At 37.6% G+C, this 18590-nt stretch overlaps 1 protein-coding gene across 5 annotated transcripts in view; it reads right to left on the bottom strand.

The window, feature by feature from the left end:
* Window positions 1–432: 432 nt before the first annotated feature.
* The window catches only part of CDKL5 (cyclin dependent kinase like 5), a 129821-nt gene continuing 111663 nt past the window's right edge, over window positions 433–18590 (bottom strand). For 4 of the 5 annotated variants that reach the window (XM_072934353.1, XM_030281648.4, XM_072934373.1 and 1 more), the window contains exons 15-18: window positions 14102–14204; window positions 10452–10574; window positions 9232–9351; window positions 433–7992 (exon numbers count right to left, since the gene is read on the bottom strand). In XM_072934353.1, coding sequence (XP_072790454.1) covers window positions 7609–7992; window positions 9232–9351; window positions 10452–10574; window positions 14102–14204 — 730 coding nt within the window. In that variant the 3' untranslated portion in view covers window positions 433–7608. The remainder of the gene's footprint in view (window positions 7993–9231; window positions 9352–10451; window positions 10575–14101; window positions 14205–18590) is intronic. The other variant, XM_072934384.1, reaches the window with a different exon arrangement.

The following is an 18590-nucleotide window of genomic DNA, read 5'->3' as shown; positions in this document are numbered from 1 at the left end:
TGGTGAAGACTGTGGGCTGGAAACTTTCAGGGCCTTTTTAATTTCTGGTGGTGCCTGCTAAGGGGCTTGGTGGGTTGGTACTGTTCAAAGAAGAGAACAGCAGACATTCTTGCCCTGCAAGGAAGAATCTGTTCTGCACTGAGACTAGAGGAATGGTGGGCAACACGGTGCTTCAGAGACATTGCCCTTTGGAAACATCCCATGGAAATATCAGGCTTGTGGACAGATACAAGTGACCTCTGCAAGGAGGAGGTGCTCCTGGACCCGGCAGTGACCCACTGGGCACAGAAGTCCTGGTTCTGGTTCAGGACCAGGAAACAAAACCAGGTTTTGGTCCAGGACCATCCACTCATCTGAGCCAAGCTATCATATGAAGAGGTGCTCTGGAAGAGACGTGTCAGGAATAAGATCAGCTGTTGAACAGTGCCAGGGTTCTAGTGCAAAATCTGCATTTTTATTAAAGACATATTTTGGAAGGCCCATTCAAAAATACATTGTGCTCAGTAAAAATTAACCATTTCCATGCTGATAATTAAGGTTACCACAGGATTTTTTTTTTCTCTTTTAGAATATTTACAGCAACAATAGAAATTTTACAGAAGTAAAGAATGGAATACATGCTCAAAAAAATTTTGGTAAGGTGTACCAACAACATGATACAAAGGGTTGTATACAAACACTTTACAAATGGTTTATTAACTTGCATGAAGTCATCCTTAAATATTCAACACATTTTAAAATCAATTTGTATTCCAGGATTAAAAAGGCTAACACCACAACATATCCCTTCTACAACAGAAAGCATGGTAGATTTAAAAGTTTGTGCGCTTTAGATTTCTAATAGCTGTTAAAATACATCAGGGAATCTTATCCATAAATTTATAAGTTTTGAAAGCTGCCTCCCCAGCCTGCTACTCTGTACTGGCAGATGTTAAAAAAAACCCCAAATTCCTAAATTTCTATTTTTTTCTTTCTTCCAAATGTCACAAATTTAAAATTAACCATTCTACAGTGCAGTCCTGGAATTTCTTATCAGATTAACCAGATTTTAAAATGCCTGCATAGAATTTCCAACAAAATTATGGTTTCTGGGAAGATTTTAGCTTATTGGTCCATATAATCCAAATATAAAGTTACTTCTTTCAATTAGTCATATCCTTCAGTAGTATGAGTTTAAGATATGCACTAGCAAAAAAAAAAAAAAAAAAAAAAAAGAAAGGAAGGTCAAGACAGCTCCCTATGCTTAAAGTTTTGCCTTGTAACTTGTAACTAAAGAGTTAAAAGCTCTGCCACTGGATTTACATGTCAGGAGTTTACACCAAGAGGTTCATATCCTATAGGAAAATTGAACAGCGGCTTCCACCCTGTGCTATGAACATGCTTTATCTTTATGCTAATGGAAAGCTCTACAACAGCAGCTACTTCACAACGCATTTCTACGCCTGTACAGCTGAGATGCCACCTTGCATTTCTCAGAATGGATCCAGAGTACCAATGCCCTGTGAAAACAGAGACCTGCTGGAACGAAAAGCCTGGTAGGCAGTGTGTTTTGGTGGGGGCAGAATGAGGTAAGGTATCTCACCCAGATGAAATGGAAAATTAAAATGAAGGAAATCCTGAGCAAGTCTAAGGATAGCTGTTTGAGTAAAACAGCAAATAGGGTGGAGTAGTAGATAAGGCCTCTAACTCCCTGAAAATCTGCACTAGAGAAACAACAAAGAACAAGGCAACTGCAATATTTGAGAACCACGAGGGGAAGGCCAAGGGAAGACTGCAAAGCAGTGCAAAGGATGGCACTGGGATTCTAGAGAAAGAGCTCAGATGGCTTGGAGGTTTCAGAAGTATTTCAGATGAAGGCCCAACAATATTTTATTACATGGTTGCTAACAGTACCTAGAGGAAGGATCGTTTTAGATGTCTCTTCAAAATTTGGAGTCAATAAGCTCAGAATAAACAAACCCTACCACAACCACATTCTGCAAGAGAGAGGAGGTAGATTGACTTGCAGAGAAGACAAGAGATGTGTAGTCATTCTTAGGCTAAGACACAAATTCCATGTTCAGGCTCTTGGACCATGTTTCAAGAGTCACTTTTGCCCAGCTGCATATTTTGTTGTGCTCTAAAAGAGCTTGAGAAGCAATCTGACTTGGTGGAATGAAAGCATCCAAATACAGTGGGGCCAGTCCTCTCACACTTTGCATACATCTTCCACTGAGTAGATCAAACCCCAGCTTTTGTACCAAACAATTGGCACACACAAGGTCACAAATCTGTATCCAAGCAGAACAAGTAAAACTCAGACCTAATCCATCAGATTTACCTATGCTCTCTCATGTGGTAGTTGTTAAGACACTCCACTGAGAGAACAGATGACCTAATACAGCTTTTTTCTTACAATTGAAAGAGGATCTCCTATAAAATCTGCTTGCTATTTTTAATGAAATGTGCTTCGTGACTGCAAAATGAGGAATCTTCTGTTTCAGTACAACATTCAGTACAGCACAAGCCTTCACTTGCCTGATGAGCTTGAGCACTGATGCACTGCTGCTGCTTGACCATTTGAAAAAGGTGCCAATATCTAGAACTTCCAAGTTTTGTTTTATTGAAAGGGTTTACTCAAATCACCCCTTTTTAAAAAAAGGCCAGAAGTTAAATGGCTTTTTTCCTCATTCATTACAAACCCAGTTAATGAATGGTTAATATCATGATACCATCAGAAAGAGCTGTGTAGGGAAAGGCACCTGTTCTTAAATAGTGTCCTGATTTGAAGGTTATTCAAAAATGGTTACATAGGGCACATCACCTTTCCAGCCACCTTCTGTGGCACTCTTATTTCAAATGGTGGGCCTACTAACATGAACAACAGCCTAAATGCATGGTTTGTGATACTACCCCATTAATAGATGTAGTATGCGTGCTAGCTGGAATGGAAAAAAAAAAAAACATTCATTGCCACCCCACATTTTGCAGTATATCATATATGGCTATCCTTTTCACACTCTTTGTGTGACTGGGATACAAATATTCTCTCAGCTCTACTCTGACAGTGATCAACACATACAGAATTCATTACATGAAAGTATTTTGAAACATGTCTCACTATTAAATCATTACAAGACAACAAAAAAAAAGAAACATGAATAAAACCCTCAATATTTCTAGAGACAGCTCCTCTTTAAAATGGCTAGGTTTTGCCTTAGCTACCTAAATCACAACAGCGCTTTCAGAGCTGTACAATCTGTATTCTTATAGGCTCCCTGTGTTCTTATAGGGAGGTCTACAGAACTGTTGAGAATACATAACTTTTTCTGGGTGAACCTAGGAGTCTAGTCAGCTAACACCTCATCAGATTTTGAAGAAAAAAAGAAGAGGTTGGTATGCAGCTTTTTAAACCAGTGAGGTTCATCTCCTAAGAAATCTATCTGCAATGACAAGGAAGGGGAAGAGCCTACCACAGGCCACTGCTTCCTGAAGAGTCTCTCCAGCCTTGGTCTCAGAAACAAGTTGGTGTGGCAGAGAGAAAGGTGACAAGCCAAGTGACGACCTGAGGATGCCTCATGCACTTGGAAGTTTGAAGCCTGCTTTAATATTGGTCTAAAAGAACAAGTGGTGTTTGGGGAATATTTTAGGAGACAAATCTGGGATCATTGACTTCCTGCCAAGAACTCTGCCCAGTGCTCTCCTGGCAACCTCTCAGAGGAGCAACGAAACTCAGACTGCAATAAACAGAGCAAAAAGCAGTAAATGGACAAAGGGACTGCCCTCTATGCCCAGGTCTATTGAAAACAGATGTTCTAGGTTAACACATTTACATTGCAGTTTAAAATGACAGCTTAGACATTTATACAATTTCATTTAGGATGACTTTAAGGTGCTTTTTTTCAGTTAAAAAGAGCTCAAGAGCTATAACTAGAACATATAGACAAGTTTAGGCAGCTTGAGTTCTGCAAAATGACTACAATAAATTTCTGAAACATAGTTTCTTTTTTATTCACATCATCAGTGATGCCATAAGGCAAAAGGATTGCCAAAGAATAAAATACAGTTTAACTAGGATCCCTTATACTAAATAAATCTATAGAGCATGTAGTACAGGACTCACAGACCAGTGCAAAGGAAAGCTCACACTTACAAAGTAGTTTGCTCTGTTATTCTCTTCCTCTTTATTAAGTCAGAAAATCTCAGTCACTATAATACGACTCCTTTGAAAATCTTGACAAAATTACATTAGCCATATTCTACATATTGGGAAGCTAGACTAAGTTAAAAATACAGAATTCATCCCAGCACCAGCTGGCCGAGCTACTGTAACTTCTTTCCAACAGAAGAAAGTACTACATACAAACAACACAATTTAGTATTAAACGGAAAGCTACTACAGTTTGCTGAACTCAAAAGGAAAATGCAGTATGAAGTAGAAACAAGTTTCTGTAAATATGGGCCACCAAATACTCAAACATTCCTTGGGTCACCTTTGAAGATTTGCTAACTACTTTAAACAGCTATATGTACAGTCAGGGACCACCCTGATTTAACTTAATGGGTACGGAGAAAAAAAATCCTTTAGAAACATTTTTCCTTGCTAGAAATCCTAACAACCACATGTAGCCCACTATCATCAATCCCAGCATGAAGATCTTACCAGCAAGCTAAAAACCTTGCATAGGCAAAAGGATACATATCCATAAAGCACAGAAGAGTCTAGACTGAACATTCCCTGTGAGACTGAATGCAGAATGATCAAGGTTGGATTAAACCTTTAGGATCATCCAGTCCAACCATCAACTAGCCCAGTCCCTCCTAAATCATATCCCCAGGTGCCACATTCTGATGCCTCTCAAAAACTTCCAGAGTCAGTGTCTGCACCACATCCCTGGACAACTTACTCCAATGCCTAAACACTCTTTCAGTGATCTTTTTTTCCTAATATCTAATTTGAACCTCTCCTGGCACAACAGAAGGTCATTTCCTCTTATCCTTTCACTTGAGACATGGGAGAAGAGGCTGATCCCCACCTGGTTACACCTTCCTTTCAGGTAGAGCAATGGGGTCCCTCTGAGATTCCTTTCTCCAGACTAAACACCCCCACCTCCCTCAGTCACTCCTGTAAGACTTGTGCTCCAGGCCCTTCACCAGCTCTGTTGCCATAGAAGAGACATTCAAACCCCACTGCTTACAGCCCCCCTCTCTCAGGCAGTGCTTGTGTGAGGGATTTCAGTGGCATCAGCCCATTTCAAAGCAGGGCTAAAAGGGCTCATGTGACCAAGCAATGAATAACAGAGACTGTTAAAATAAGCTGCTAAACTCTGACAGTGATGACACGTAAATATCACAATATCTTTCCTGGATGCCCACTGAACTTAGAAAAAACTGAATATCCTTTCATGTCTACTGCATTTATATATGCTATATATATGATATATCAATACAGTATATATATCATATATAGAGAGATATTATATATCATATCTAGCTATAGAAAAATCACATGCACATTTCTTGCAGGCAATTGACAAAGGAAGAATTCCTGTTTTTTAATTTTTCAAATTTAGTAGACTTATTTTTAGTCCTGGACAAAACTGATATAACATCCTTCCACACTGTTCTTTCTGACAACCATTTTTATAGTAGTGGTGCCAAATTTGCTGTTGTTAGAACTTTGGTATGACTCAAAAGGTACTGAACAGCATGTCCAGTTTGCATTGTTATCCAAGATGGAAGTTCAGCTTTTACTGCCTGGCTGCTTCTGTTAACTACATCTATGGCTAAATCATTCAATTTACATTCAGGTTAATCTCTTTCTGGAAAAAAAAAAAACAAACCCAGTGTATTTGCAAGTACAGGTGTCTTAGAAAACAAAGTATGCTGCAGAGTAATGAGGGAGTAGAACTAATGTGTTTAAAAAGGAAAGATTGTATTGTTCTGACACTACAGGCCTGGCTCTCCTCTTATTGCACAAAGTTTAGACTAGCATAACTCTTTTGACTCCTACTGGCTCACCTTTTATTTACTTTACTGGTAGCAACAGAGGAATCAGAGTGTGTATTTGCTACACTTGACATTCACCAAGGTAAAGGCAGTTTTAACTACATTGTACAGGAGACTGGAACCCAAGATCTAGTATTTTGCTGAGACTGGTAGCTGAACTGGGTATGGGAATATTTGGATAGTAAGACCTAAGGAGAAGTCAAGTTGCATGGCAACCTTCTCCCTCAATATCCAAATATCAGATTTGTAGCTTTAAATACATCCTGAAATATAATAAAAAGTGCAAGAGTAGTTTAAATTCTAATACAGTGTTTATCTTATTAGTTAATAGATTGCTAGAGATGTAAAATACACATATGCATAAAAGCTTATACCATGATCTGCAGTGCCATGCTATGCTTAAGTGTCGAAGTTTTGCATTTCACTTGCAATTCATGCTGTGTTTCTTTGGTTTCCACCCCTGCTATTAAGTGGAAGAGCACCTGCTTTCGCTTGTAGTAATGGGGCACTTTATCTCTTTAGAAGAAACAAAAATTTGGTACTGGGGCTCTGTGCTCTTGATGCAGATGCAGAAATCCCATTAATATTACTAGGAAAGCTAAGGACAGGGGAGAACATAGCACATTTAGATTACTGTACAGTTCTTCAGTCTCTTACATTTAGCCAATACTTCCAACAAAATATCCCATAATAAAGCTTGGACTCGAATGTTGTCTTTTGTTTTGTTACCAATAATGCCTATAATACTGAGCTCTCATAGCCAAGCAAGATTCATACTATTACAGTCACGTTTATATCCACATTCAGCTTCCTTTTATTAGAAGTATAATACTGCACTTTATATCACAAATGTATAAAAAATATGGCAGATAGTGTCATAACAATACTTTTCTTTTAAATGAGTATATTTAAAAAACAGACAGTTATTTTCCATTTATATATATATATTTATATATAGAATAAAATACTCCTGATGCAATATATAAATGTTACTGTTAGTTTTTTATAGAAACTACTGTAGCTGTTGCACTGCTTCACAATGTTTCAAACAGCTCAAAATAACTTTACATTATAACATAAAAGATATGATAATAACAGTACGATATTAGGTCATCATAAATAAATATTACAAATCCTATCAAATATGGAATTTTAAAAAACAAATTTAAGACATACAATTTAACTTTAAACCCTTAACAGGGATACACTTTTATCACATAAACCCCACTGTTTTAACTAGGCAGCAAAAAATGTAGTAAGGGCATAGGCCTAGACAATGTTTTCACCCTTAGAAGTGCCAATACATACCAGAAGTCTCCCAGCTTTCAGACAGAGATGTGCACTAAGCTGGAATGTAAATGAGAGAAAATGACAATGCATTTTTCTCCCTGATCAGCACACTCTGCCTGGCGTCCAGTGACATTTCTGCTGACCGGTAATTCATAGTTCCACTCGTGTTCCTGTATAATCCCTGACTCTCTCGTGGTGCTGAACAGCATAGCTCCACATGTACATATTGCACACCTTTAAAAAGCTGAAAATGCAGTCTTACCATCACCAGAACACCACCGCTCCCCTAGGCTGATCTCCACCCACACTGGTCTATTTGCTGGAGTGCCATTACAAGGCTGTCTCTTTGAGATCGTTCAGATTTGGCATTCGCGACCGGTTTGTTCGGCTGTAGGTGTGCCCGTTCTGGCCGCTCTTGGAAGGCAGCTGGTCCGAGTAGGGGGGCCCGTCGCTCACGCTCCTGTTGACGGGGGACACGTGCCAGGTGGGCTCCAGCTGGCTCGGGATCTGCAGCGTTGGCCGGCTCTTTGGCTGCGGCTCTGGCCGCACGTTGCTGCTGCCGCTGCTGGAGCTTTGACTCATGGGATGGATTCGCACTTCAGGGAAAGAAGCTTTGGCTGGCTGGCTGGGTAAGGGCTGGAAGCGGGGCTCAGCAGCGACAGGATGGTTTGAAGAGAGGTGTAAGAGCTTCCGGAGAGATTTTAACGGCTGGCTCTGAAAGACATGCAGAAAAGCTCCACCATATCAGACCTCCCATAAAAAAGCTGTCCTATCCTAAACTGAACATCTTTAACTTTACAGGACTTTGTCCCTTTTAGTTCATATTTGCTTGAGGTATTTCATTCTAAGCTATAACTACACACTTGTGAAATTATCTTCTCATCACAGTCCTATCTATTAGCTACTTGAAAACATGGAACTTTTTTCCCCACAGAAAAAAATTGCTCCTGTCAATTATTTTATCCTTGTTTCCTTTGAAAATGCAGGCACAGACAATTGCATTACCTGTCTGTCTGTCTGCTATTAACTTAAGAACCACAGCCCCATTTTATGAGGAACAGATTTCAGAAGCACAAATTCTTAAAAATGTTGTGAACATAAATTAGGGGTTGGAGTGAGTCTTGAGTAACCATCTGCACTGAAACAAGGCTTGGCAGAACTCAGAAGTTACATATTTTGTTTACTGGCAGCTGGGTGATAGGCAGCTCTAGTCTCCTGCAGCTTCTTTCACTGGTGAGCAGGTTGAAGGTGAATGGTGATACAGGGTTACTGAAAATGGGTAGCAAGAGCCTGGGGAAGCCTGAGTTCACGAAGTGGAATGAAAGCAGTCTTGTTAAATTCCACAGCTCACAGAGCAATTTGTTTCTTCAAACACTGCAGCTGCAACAAGCCCTCTTTTTCAGTTTCCAATGTGACAACAATGGAGCATGGCACTGAGACTCCCTCCCAAACACTGCCCACTGAGCTGGTTTTAGAACTGGAAAAAATAAAGTTATACTAGTGCAGTGCTATGCTCCAAAAATGTAGCCTGCTGAAACTGCAGTCTGTGCCAGCCACACTGTGACATGGTCTGGAAGCTTCGGTGACCACATCAAGTATCAAACTGCTGAGCAGCAGCCAACCCTCAAGATTCACCATTCCTTACAGAGCTGACTTGAGGGCTTTTGTACAGCACTGCATCACTACCACAGACGTGCACTGAAACACTGCTTGCCTATAATACTAAAACATAACCAATATTTCAAAGGGCTCAAAGACTGACACAGGACATTTAGTCTCTCTTTTCCTTGTCATTCATGTCCACATTTAAAAAAAATTATGCAGGACTGCAGGTAAGCAAGGAATTAAAAAGTTGGGAAACAATGTCAAATGAAATTCTTCTATTCACCAGAGAAAAAGCTGTCAAGATACATCAGTGATATTAATATATAGGGAATTGATAATGCCACTTACATGAGGCTGGATTTCTGTCATCTTCTCAGGATGCCAATCCTTCTGCCTGCTGCTCTGGTGATTGGAAGAATGAATGGCTTTCTGTAATGCCAAGAGGTCCTGACCTTCAGTATTAGGCATCTGCAACAAAATATTAAATACTGGTCTCCTGGTATTTTATTAAGAATAGATGTAAATAATTTCCCACAGTTAATTACAGAACACAAGTGAAGCCCATTACTGCAGCAGAATTCAATGACCTTCCAATAATTCTCCCCACAGTAAGAGCAAGTGGCTGTGGACATCATGCAGATTTGTTCTACCCTTAGCCCTTAGAGCATTCACATGCTGTTAGTGTTATTTGCTGTAAGAAAGAGCAGTTAAACAAGGCCTCAAAAATAAAATTGAAAACAAAATATTGTTAAGCCTCATCTTAATTTAAAAAGCATTCCATACTGCAGTTAAGACCATGGATCAGTTCTATAAATTTGCTCCAGAGTGAAGCAGACCAAAATCCCTCTAAATTGATCTCTTGACTGACATCTCAAAACTAAGCGCTTTCTCTATTCCCATCTTTCTTCTCCTCCATAAATATCCCAAACTAAAGCATAAATTAGGAAACAGCTGAAACTTTATGGCAGAAAGATAATTTAAAACTTACATGTAGCTTTTTATCTCATTTCAAGAATTCTAAGTAAAAAGAGGACAGTCAAAATATAATCTATTTTTAATGCAAGCTGTCTTTTATCATGAACAATCAGGACAAACAAAAATACAACAAACACATGAGCTAAAGTTCTCTCCAGATAATCCATTGCTAGTATTTTATTTATTTAAATTGATATATAGAGGAGTAGTTTGTATAAAAATATGTATTTACTATAGAGTTACAAACCAAACCAGGTTGATTTCTTTCCTGAATGAAACATAATGAGACAGTTCAATTTTAAACATACATAATTTCACAACTATTTCTCATCCTTAGTCTTACTCCCAAGGATCATTCTCTCTGGAACTGTGTATGTTACATTTTTACTATATCAAAGACTATTAAAATTTTTCTGAGGCATAATCTGTTTCAACAAAACTGCCGATTTTACCTAAATTTATTGAACTGGCCCAAGATACTTAACTGGCATGAAGAGGAAGTGATACCATGAAAATAAACCACATGCTGCTGTAGTCAGTAAAACAAATTTACTGGAGCATTTTACAGTGTTACTGTATTTAAAAATTAATACCATTGGTAGAGTGACTACAGGAAGTTTTTTCAAAGAAGAACTATGCTTTAAATTATTCTTTGAATTAAAAAGAGGAAAGAGGGATTTCTTGATGCTTGGATTCTCGCCGTTGGTTGAGTCTGTCTGCAATATAAGACACAAAAACTAAATGCATAGTATTTAAATTCAAGAGATGTTCATTAGGAATATAGAATGTTTTTATTTCAAAGGCTTTTGGAAATAACTGGTAGCTCTTGTTGACTTTACTGAGCTTTGAATTAAATCCTGTAACTCTGGCAATCATTTGTATTTCTGATAATGACCTAAAGCACTATGACATTTTTATTATTTTTTATATAAAGAAAATATTAAAGATACACTAACAATAACAGAAGTTGGTTTCAGAATGAGCAGTTGATAGTTACTCTAGGGAGAAAAAAGCCTTCTATTTTTAACTTGCAATAAGAGCTAAGGCTTCAAGATTAATTATTTCAGTTCTAACACAAATATGCCATTAGCAACTTCACATATAGCTGCAAGTACACTGGCTATTTTATTGCAACTTATGGAGCACCACCAAAGAGCTTACCAGTAGATGAATGAGCAACAAACAGAACTATAAGGTACTAGAACTATAAATGGGTCTGTTTCTTCCCTGCTCAGGTGCAAACAAGCATAGGACATATATACTGTGCTTTGCATTTTCCTGTCCACCAGTAGAAATCTTTATTATGCAACAGAATTATTATATGACTAAATACAATGACAAGTGCACTACCAAAAGCATGGGCTTTCAAACAGCTTTCTCATATTCCAGATTCCATCCAAGTTAATGAAATCATTAATTAGCATAGCTTGTTTAGGAATATTATGGTCAGAAGAATTTCCTGTTTCAAATTCAGTAAATTATAAAGGAATAAAAGATGGTTAAGAGAAATGCTCACCTGAAACTGTTTTTTCCAAAACAGATAATTTCTTCAAACCCATAGCTTGAAATAGGTACCAAAATCTGCAAAACTCAGGCTCCCCTGAAGATAGTGCCTACTGACACTGTGCACAACCCTCATGGATATCAAATTGTTTGGTGGCAGATGACATAAAACTGTGATTCTAACAATCCTCAAAACCTTTTGCTACATTACTAAAGAGGTGATGACGATGAAAAGGAGAATGGATAAGAACAGCTCTGAAAAAACAGTACTGTAAAGAATTCCCATAACAGGCAGTAACAATTGCTAACCCACAGGGACTGCACCTGGAGAACTCATAGAGAGAATGATCCATGAATGAACCTGCAGGAAGTGTCAGGAATTGGGACCAATTCTGGGCTATTAGATATTTTGAGAATGATATAACTAAAATGTCTTCAATCCAATTTCAGGTATCTTTTACAACTCCTGTGATGATGATCACCAACAAAATGAGACTTGCCAAAGGACATCAGAAGTAAATAACAGCTAGCTATCATGTACTTCCTAGCTCTGTGACAGTCCCCAGGTCTCGTTTGGTATTTCTTGCTGAAAGTCTGTGTTTGAGTAAATAACTGGAATTTCATACCTGTAGAACTCCACATGAATTGTAGATCTCAGAAAAAAAAAAAAACCTTGGGTAGTAACAAGCTGTCTATTAAGACTTTTAATAGGAATTCACAGAAAACATTATATGTGTAGTTGAAGAGTTAATATTACAGTGCTGTGAACAACTTTTAACATCAAATCTGATGCTGAATTGAAGGCAGTAATTTTATTTTGTGTTGGAAGAGCCCAAAGACTGTCTCAGTGTTTTTTAAGTAGATGTCTTCAACTAAGAGATGAATAAGAACAAAGACCAGTGTCTGAGCCAGACACTTGTACACACATCAGTGGTACAGTCTATGCCTAGATACTGTCCTGGCAATCAGCTGTAAATAGAAATGAAAGGAGGTTTCTCCAGCTCTGGTTTGATCCAAAACTCAAGTAGATCTCAGCAAGTTGCTACCTGAGGATGAAAGAGTTGTATCACTATATTATTTCACTAATTTATTTATCTTTCTGGGACATACCACCTCTAAGTAGCACACACAACGTTTTCCCTTCGCTCTCTCTCTTCATTCCTTTCTATCCCCACTTCTTAACAGTGAGAAGAAACAGAAGTAAGGATTTTATATAAATCTGCCTTAGCTTGTAATCAGTGATGGTTTTGGTAGCTGTAGATCAAAGAGTTTTTGATTTAGGTGTTTTGTCAAATGCCAGATTTTGAGAGGCAACACAATCTTGTAAGTATTTCTTTCACACAGTTCAATGTGGAGGTAATCAATACACCATCTATCAGCTGAGCTATTGGAGTGTTGTCTGCCACCATGTCTGCATGGCTGGAATCAGCACAGTATAGCAATGCAAATTTAATACCTTTTTCTTTCCTCCCTTGAAAATGCATCACTGGAACCAGTGGCCTTAGGTGTTATCCTTACATGGACATTTTGGTATCAAGCAGTCCCAGAGCTATAATCTAGGCATTTAATTCAGTTGTTTAATACAAATGATCATAGTTGAGCTGCATATAGATATGAGGGTGAACAAGTTCAGAAAGAGAGGTAGATGCCATTGCTGTAAATCCCACCCAGCAGGAAGTGATGTGCATTGCTGAGTTCTAGTTAATATGCATATGCACATGCTCCACACAGTTCAAAGCAATTTTAAAAAAACCATAACAACAAAAAGCCTGATAATCACTCATCTCTCCCAATTTTCATCAGAGCAGCCCTCCACCAACTCTGTCCTATCACCTAACTCCTTGACAGTAAATATTTTCCTTGACAGTAAATATTTTCATTAAGTCACTCCCCTTTGCCAGGAGTAAGCATGATTTACTCAGTTCTGAGAATCTTCAAAACTGTAACTGCTTTTACACTTACAGGAACATTATAGTTTTAAATGTTTTACTGTTTCCAGAGCTGTCATTTAAGAATGAGATTATGTTTAGGTTACTTCAGTTCTTAGAGATATCTTATAAAAATTTGTGAAATGTTAGTATACCACTACTTTCTGATAAAAGAAAGTCCTTTCTCCCTCCCAAAAAATTTATGAAAATGTAAAAATGTATGCTACACCGAAGACTTATACTGAATAACAAAAGCCATAATCCATTCCCTCAACAAAACATAAAAACACTTAAGAATGGTTAAGACACATCATCCTTATTCCAGTCATGGAATGCAGCAAGAAGATAGAGGCTGTTACCAAGACACTTCCATGAAAAAGACTGGAAAGAATTCTGATTTGTTACAGTCTCATTTTCTCTGTATGGGTGCCTGAAACTATTCAAGCTCTGGGGACATGCAACAATGAAGTTACTATTCTTGGAATGGTATCATCATATTCTGAAAAAGAATTTCTTGCAACATCATCTTAAATCTTGCATAAAAACTGGCTCTCAAAGGGTCTGAATGAAAGCAAAGGTATAAGTTTGGATTTTGTAATGACTAGTAACTGAAGAAATATTTGAAAAGGCATAAAAATCAACCCTGAAAAGGAGAAGAATTTGATTTTCATATAGTGAAGAGAGAAAACAAAAGAAGCGTATACACATACAATCATAAATAATACAAAGGTACTGTACTAATCTAGCATATTAAAATGGTATGATTCAAAATGAATAAAATAATTCTTCTACTAGAAATGCTGCATACTTACATTTTGAGATTTCTTCTTTTTCTTTTTTATTGCCCTGAAAAAACCTTGCTTTTCTTTCTCCTTGAGCTGTTCTGAGTGACTGTTAAGGTTTTCAGGAGTTTTCCTAAATATGAAATAAGGTATTGTAAGAGAAATTTTATTATAGTATTACCTTGTAAATTCTGTGCAATACTGAGATCTGATGCCAAAGAATGTAAATTATTGATTAAAGTAAAAAGATACTTAAAGTTTTAGCATTCATTGGTTCCAGGGTTACTACACAAATACCAGATAGACTTATTACAAGGGATAGGAGGTACACAGTGTTAGGGTAAAATTATTAGTTTAAACCAATGAATAGTTATTTAGGGAAAAGGAAAGCATGCATGTGTTTTTTAAAGCCAGAATTTAATATTCAAATCAAAATATCACACATGAGGTCTTTTAGAAAAATGGAAAGCATATCTGAGAGAACATACAAATGGCGATGAGCTATCAAAGCACAGGTCCAGTTTGTCCATTGCTTGCCGGAGAAGCAGGAGTTGCAAAGCTGGCCAGAGAGAACCACTTTCAACTGCACTTCCTGACCCTTGCTGACATGATTCCAAATCTATCAGCAGGAAGCTGGGGATCTACCGTTGTCCATGTCAACTTAAAACCTTCAGTTTGTTTGTTATGCATGAGACAGTGCTGGCAAAAGGAGGTGACCCAAAAACGGAGCAGGTGTCTTGCCTGAAGACTGAATTTCTGCCTTTTAACTCTTAATTTACACACCTGAAGCAACTACAGCTGATAAATAACATGTTACTTTCAATATACACAGTATATCATGTATGTGAAGTACCTATACAAGGTAAAAAGATGGTTTACAAGGACAGTGGTGAGACATAACTGAATGCAGATCTAGTGCCATTTAAAATAGCTTGAAAATTGAAAATGGTGCAGTAAAGCATCACAGAAATATTTCCAGAGATTTCAATCTCTTTAGTGTGTTAAAAAACACACCCAAGCCAACTCAAATGTTTAGTTTCCTTGATGACGCACAACTACTTCTCCAGAAAGAAATTACAGAATACTAGAAAAATCTTTGAACTAGCAGGCAAAGATATTACAAGAACAAGTAGGTGGATGGTGTAGCCTAAGAAGTCATATTAGAAACAAGGCACCGATTTTCCCAATAACATCATTAACTGCCAGAACAAACTCCTTAGTGAACTGGATTTCCCATCTTTGACATTTCAAATCAGGACCTAATACTCATCTGGGAGAAACACAGCCGACAGATTTGCCTCTGGGCCTGGACCCCAGAGGATGGACAACATTTAATAGCAACTAACATACAGAAAGTCATATGGGGTCATTTAATAGTCCCTCACACTTAAATTGCATGAAAAGAAAAAAGAAATGATTCCACTGTCTTGATGGAAAACCTAAAGCAAAGCCACTGTTTTGAGGGCTCTGTATGACAAACAGGAGCAGCTTTTCTTAGAGCGACTGTAATGTAGCAACATTTAATTGTCTAATATAGTTGTCACTGGCTTCTAATTCTGGCTTCAAATGCTATGCTATCAGCTGGTGATTCAGCTGCTACTACATGTCAGGCTGACTTTTTTTCCCAAATAAATATGAAAAACATAATTGGGGTAGAAATCACTGGAGTCGTCCTCTTTATTAATAAAACCATCTTCATTCTGATAGGTGGTATCAGTTCTTCAATTTCTCCACAAAACCACCCCAAGCTTGAAATGTTACCGGGCTCTAAGTATAAATGTATGCAGTGTTTAAATTCTCTAATAAAGTGCAACTGTTCTTTAAAAGCATGGTCTGAGCAAAAAGATCCATAGGCAGGAAGTATGGAAGAAATTTTCCCAATTTACATTTTTGGGAAGTTATATCTAGATGCAGAAAATACATTCAGATGCATGACAATATATATTTAATGTGGATATGACAACACTACTACAGGGAAGAAACTCTAGTTTCATGTAATTATTATATTGTAACAGGTATTTTAAATATACTGGATTCCTAAGGATTCCCGTCGTTGTCACGTCCCTGTATTTGGTCCTACTGTAAGTAGTATGACAGGTGTAAGGCATTGTTATACAAATCACTTAAAGCACCAAGGAGAAAGCCAAAAAGTAAAGACTACTGATGGCTTTAGGTTCAATGAACTCAGGAGTCTGACATAACACAAACAGAACACCTGCTGAATTATTTGCTAAATGATTTTTACTTGATTTGTTAGAAAAGTTGGAGGAAAGCTACACCCTAAGTATCCTGCTTGTACTCAGAAAACCATGTAAATGGGGCTAAGAATCTTCTGAGCCTTTCCCCAAAGGAGCTCCTGTGCATCTATAGCTACAAGCATATCCCAAACCATAGCCCCAGTGCAAATTATCAACCTGATGAATTGTTGTCCACAGAGGAACCAGTGTCAGATCATAAGCAAGACCCCAGGAGGTTACTTTACACTATCCTTTAAAATTTTTCAATGTCTTGCTATAGCTTTTATGTTACAAAGTCTATTCCAAAATGGAGATGCTGTATTTTAAAAGGTGAAGTTAATCTTCAGAGTCAAGCTTGGAACAATTTTTGCCATACTTTTAGACAGAGATTCACTCAAGTGTGACTCTTTTCTTTGGCCCAGGGAACCTGGATGAGAAAACTGCTCTCCACAGCAGTTGAGCAGAGAGGAGAGAAATGAAATTCTGCACCATCATTTCCTCTTTATGGCTACAGTGACCAGAGAGAATTGGAAAATAAGGGGCTGAGAACTGCTCATTTTCAATTCCTGCTTACCCAAAAGCCAGTGGTTTTATACTGAATGGTTTATGTCATTAACTCCTATGACTCATATTGCAGTACAGTTGTCTGAAAAAGCATTGACCTTGAAAAGCAACTGCTTCAAAACACACGCTCATTATGTGAAGAGAGTGAACATATATAGCATTATAGCAGGAAGCTTCAACACCAGGATTTTGTACTGGGTAAAAATAGAGCAGAACATTTTGATCGATGATGAAACACTGGGATAATTTAGGCATCCCAAAAGATGATTTTCAGATAATGGACAGTACAGGAAAAAAATAGTATTATCAAAAAAATCTGTAGAGTCACACCACACTAAACTCTTACAACACACTGCAAGTATCTTGGTATTTTGCATAAAGCTTCAGCTCTTGAAAGCAAAGTTTCACCAAAATATTTTATGTGCTGTCTGTTTTAGCAGCAAGCAGGAGTAGCCCTAGAGAAGAGCCTTCACTCAGAGAGCTCATTCTCAAGCAGAAACCACAGGCAGAATGTGCTGTGCTTTGTTATTTTATCTTTGTGTACCTTTTGCATGTTTAGGACATATAATGTAGAACACATTGGTTATTCAGTCTGAAACACTTGGAAAAGGCATCAGTACAAACAGAAATTATGTGATTATCACTCAATTATTACCCCTGGTAGGAAAGGCATTTAACTTCATGCAGGTGCAATGAGGTGTAGCAGCAAACATGCATGTGGCAAGCAAGCTGATGTGCTTTCACATTAACTAAAAGAAAAAATAGGAAGCATGTTGCATTCATGCTGCCATAGAGAGGTCTGTATTGCAGACAGCTCTTTTTGGGAGGCAATTCCTCATGCTTTTTTTAGTTATTCTTCAGCAACCCTATTCTCAGCAGGCAGCCGGGCTTGGAATCCCTCATGTACTACTCCCTTTATGGATCCAATCACAATTACATGAGTAAGGTTTTTGCCTAACGAAGGAGTTTCTGAAATATCAGAACTTTTCTTTGAAGATAAATGACAAACACTAATTCTCCACGTTACCTTTTAGTTCTAGTCAAAGCAAGACCCTAAAGGGGCAGTTACACAGTTCAGCAAAGGCAAGAAATGTCAGAAACTAATGAAACAACTCAAATAGATAGTTCAAGATAAGAATCTCAATCCCGCAAGCTGAAGCCCACAGTAAAACTGCATGGTCTAAAAGTCTGGCATTGAAAGCTTAAAATCAAAAGATCAAATCTGAACTCTGTTTGGATCTGCAATTTTTTTTATCACGTGGAAAAAAAATGATTTATTAATTGGAATAAAACCCAGATCTATTATCTTATATGCAGAATACCATTCAGAATTTGAAATTTCCTGATTTTTTTTTACAAATTCCATTAAAGAACTGGAAAGTATTTATAATGCAACAACAGTCATGCTGCACACATGGCTGAACATGCTCCATAGTAATTTGCTCAGATGCTGGTAACCTTTTACTTTCAGGAATAGGAAGTGTGACTATAATGTTACACTGACACAGCAGTATAAAAGTCAGTCATGTCCTGTTTACAAAACACTGTATTCTGGAACCTTGAAACTTGACAGTAGATAAAGTTTTAAACCTTTTACTCCTGTAAGAATGAGATTTTTTTTCTTTTTTTGAATGACAGATTTTGTGTGTGTTTATATATATTATATACATATAAAAATGGTAATATTATATGTATAGTTCCTCCTTTTTATTATTTTT

This window comes from Taeniopygia guttata, chromosome 1 (genome assembly GCF_048771995.1).
Source record: "Taeniopygia guttata chromosome 1, bTaeGut7.mat, whole genome shotgun sequence".
In the NCBI taxonomy this organism is placed as follows: Eukaryota; Metazoa; Chordata; class Aves; order Passeriformes; family Estrildidae; genus Taeniopygia; species Taeniopygia guttata.
Note: the sequence above shows the minus strand (reverse complement) of the source record. Positions and strands in the feature narration are given on the sequence as shown.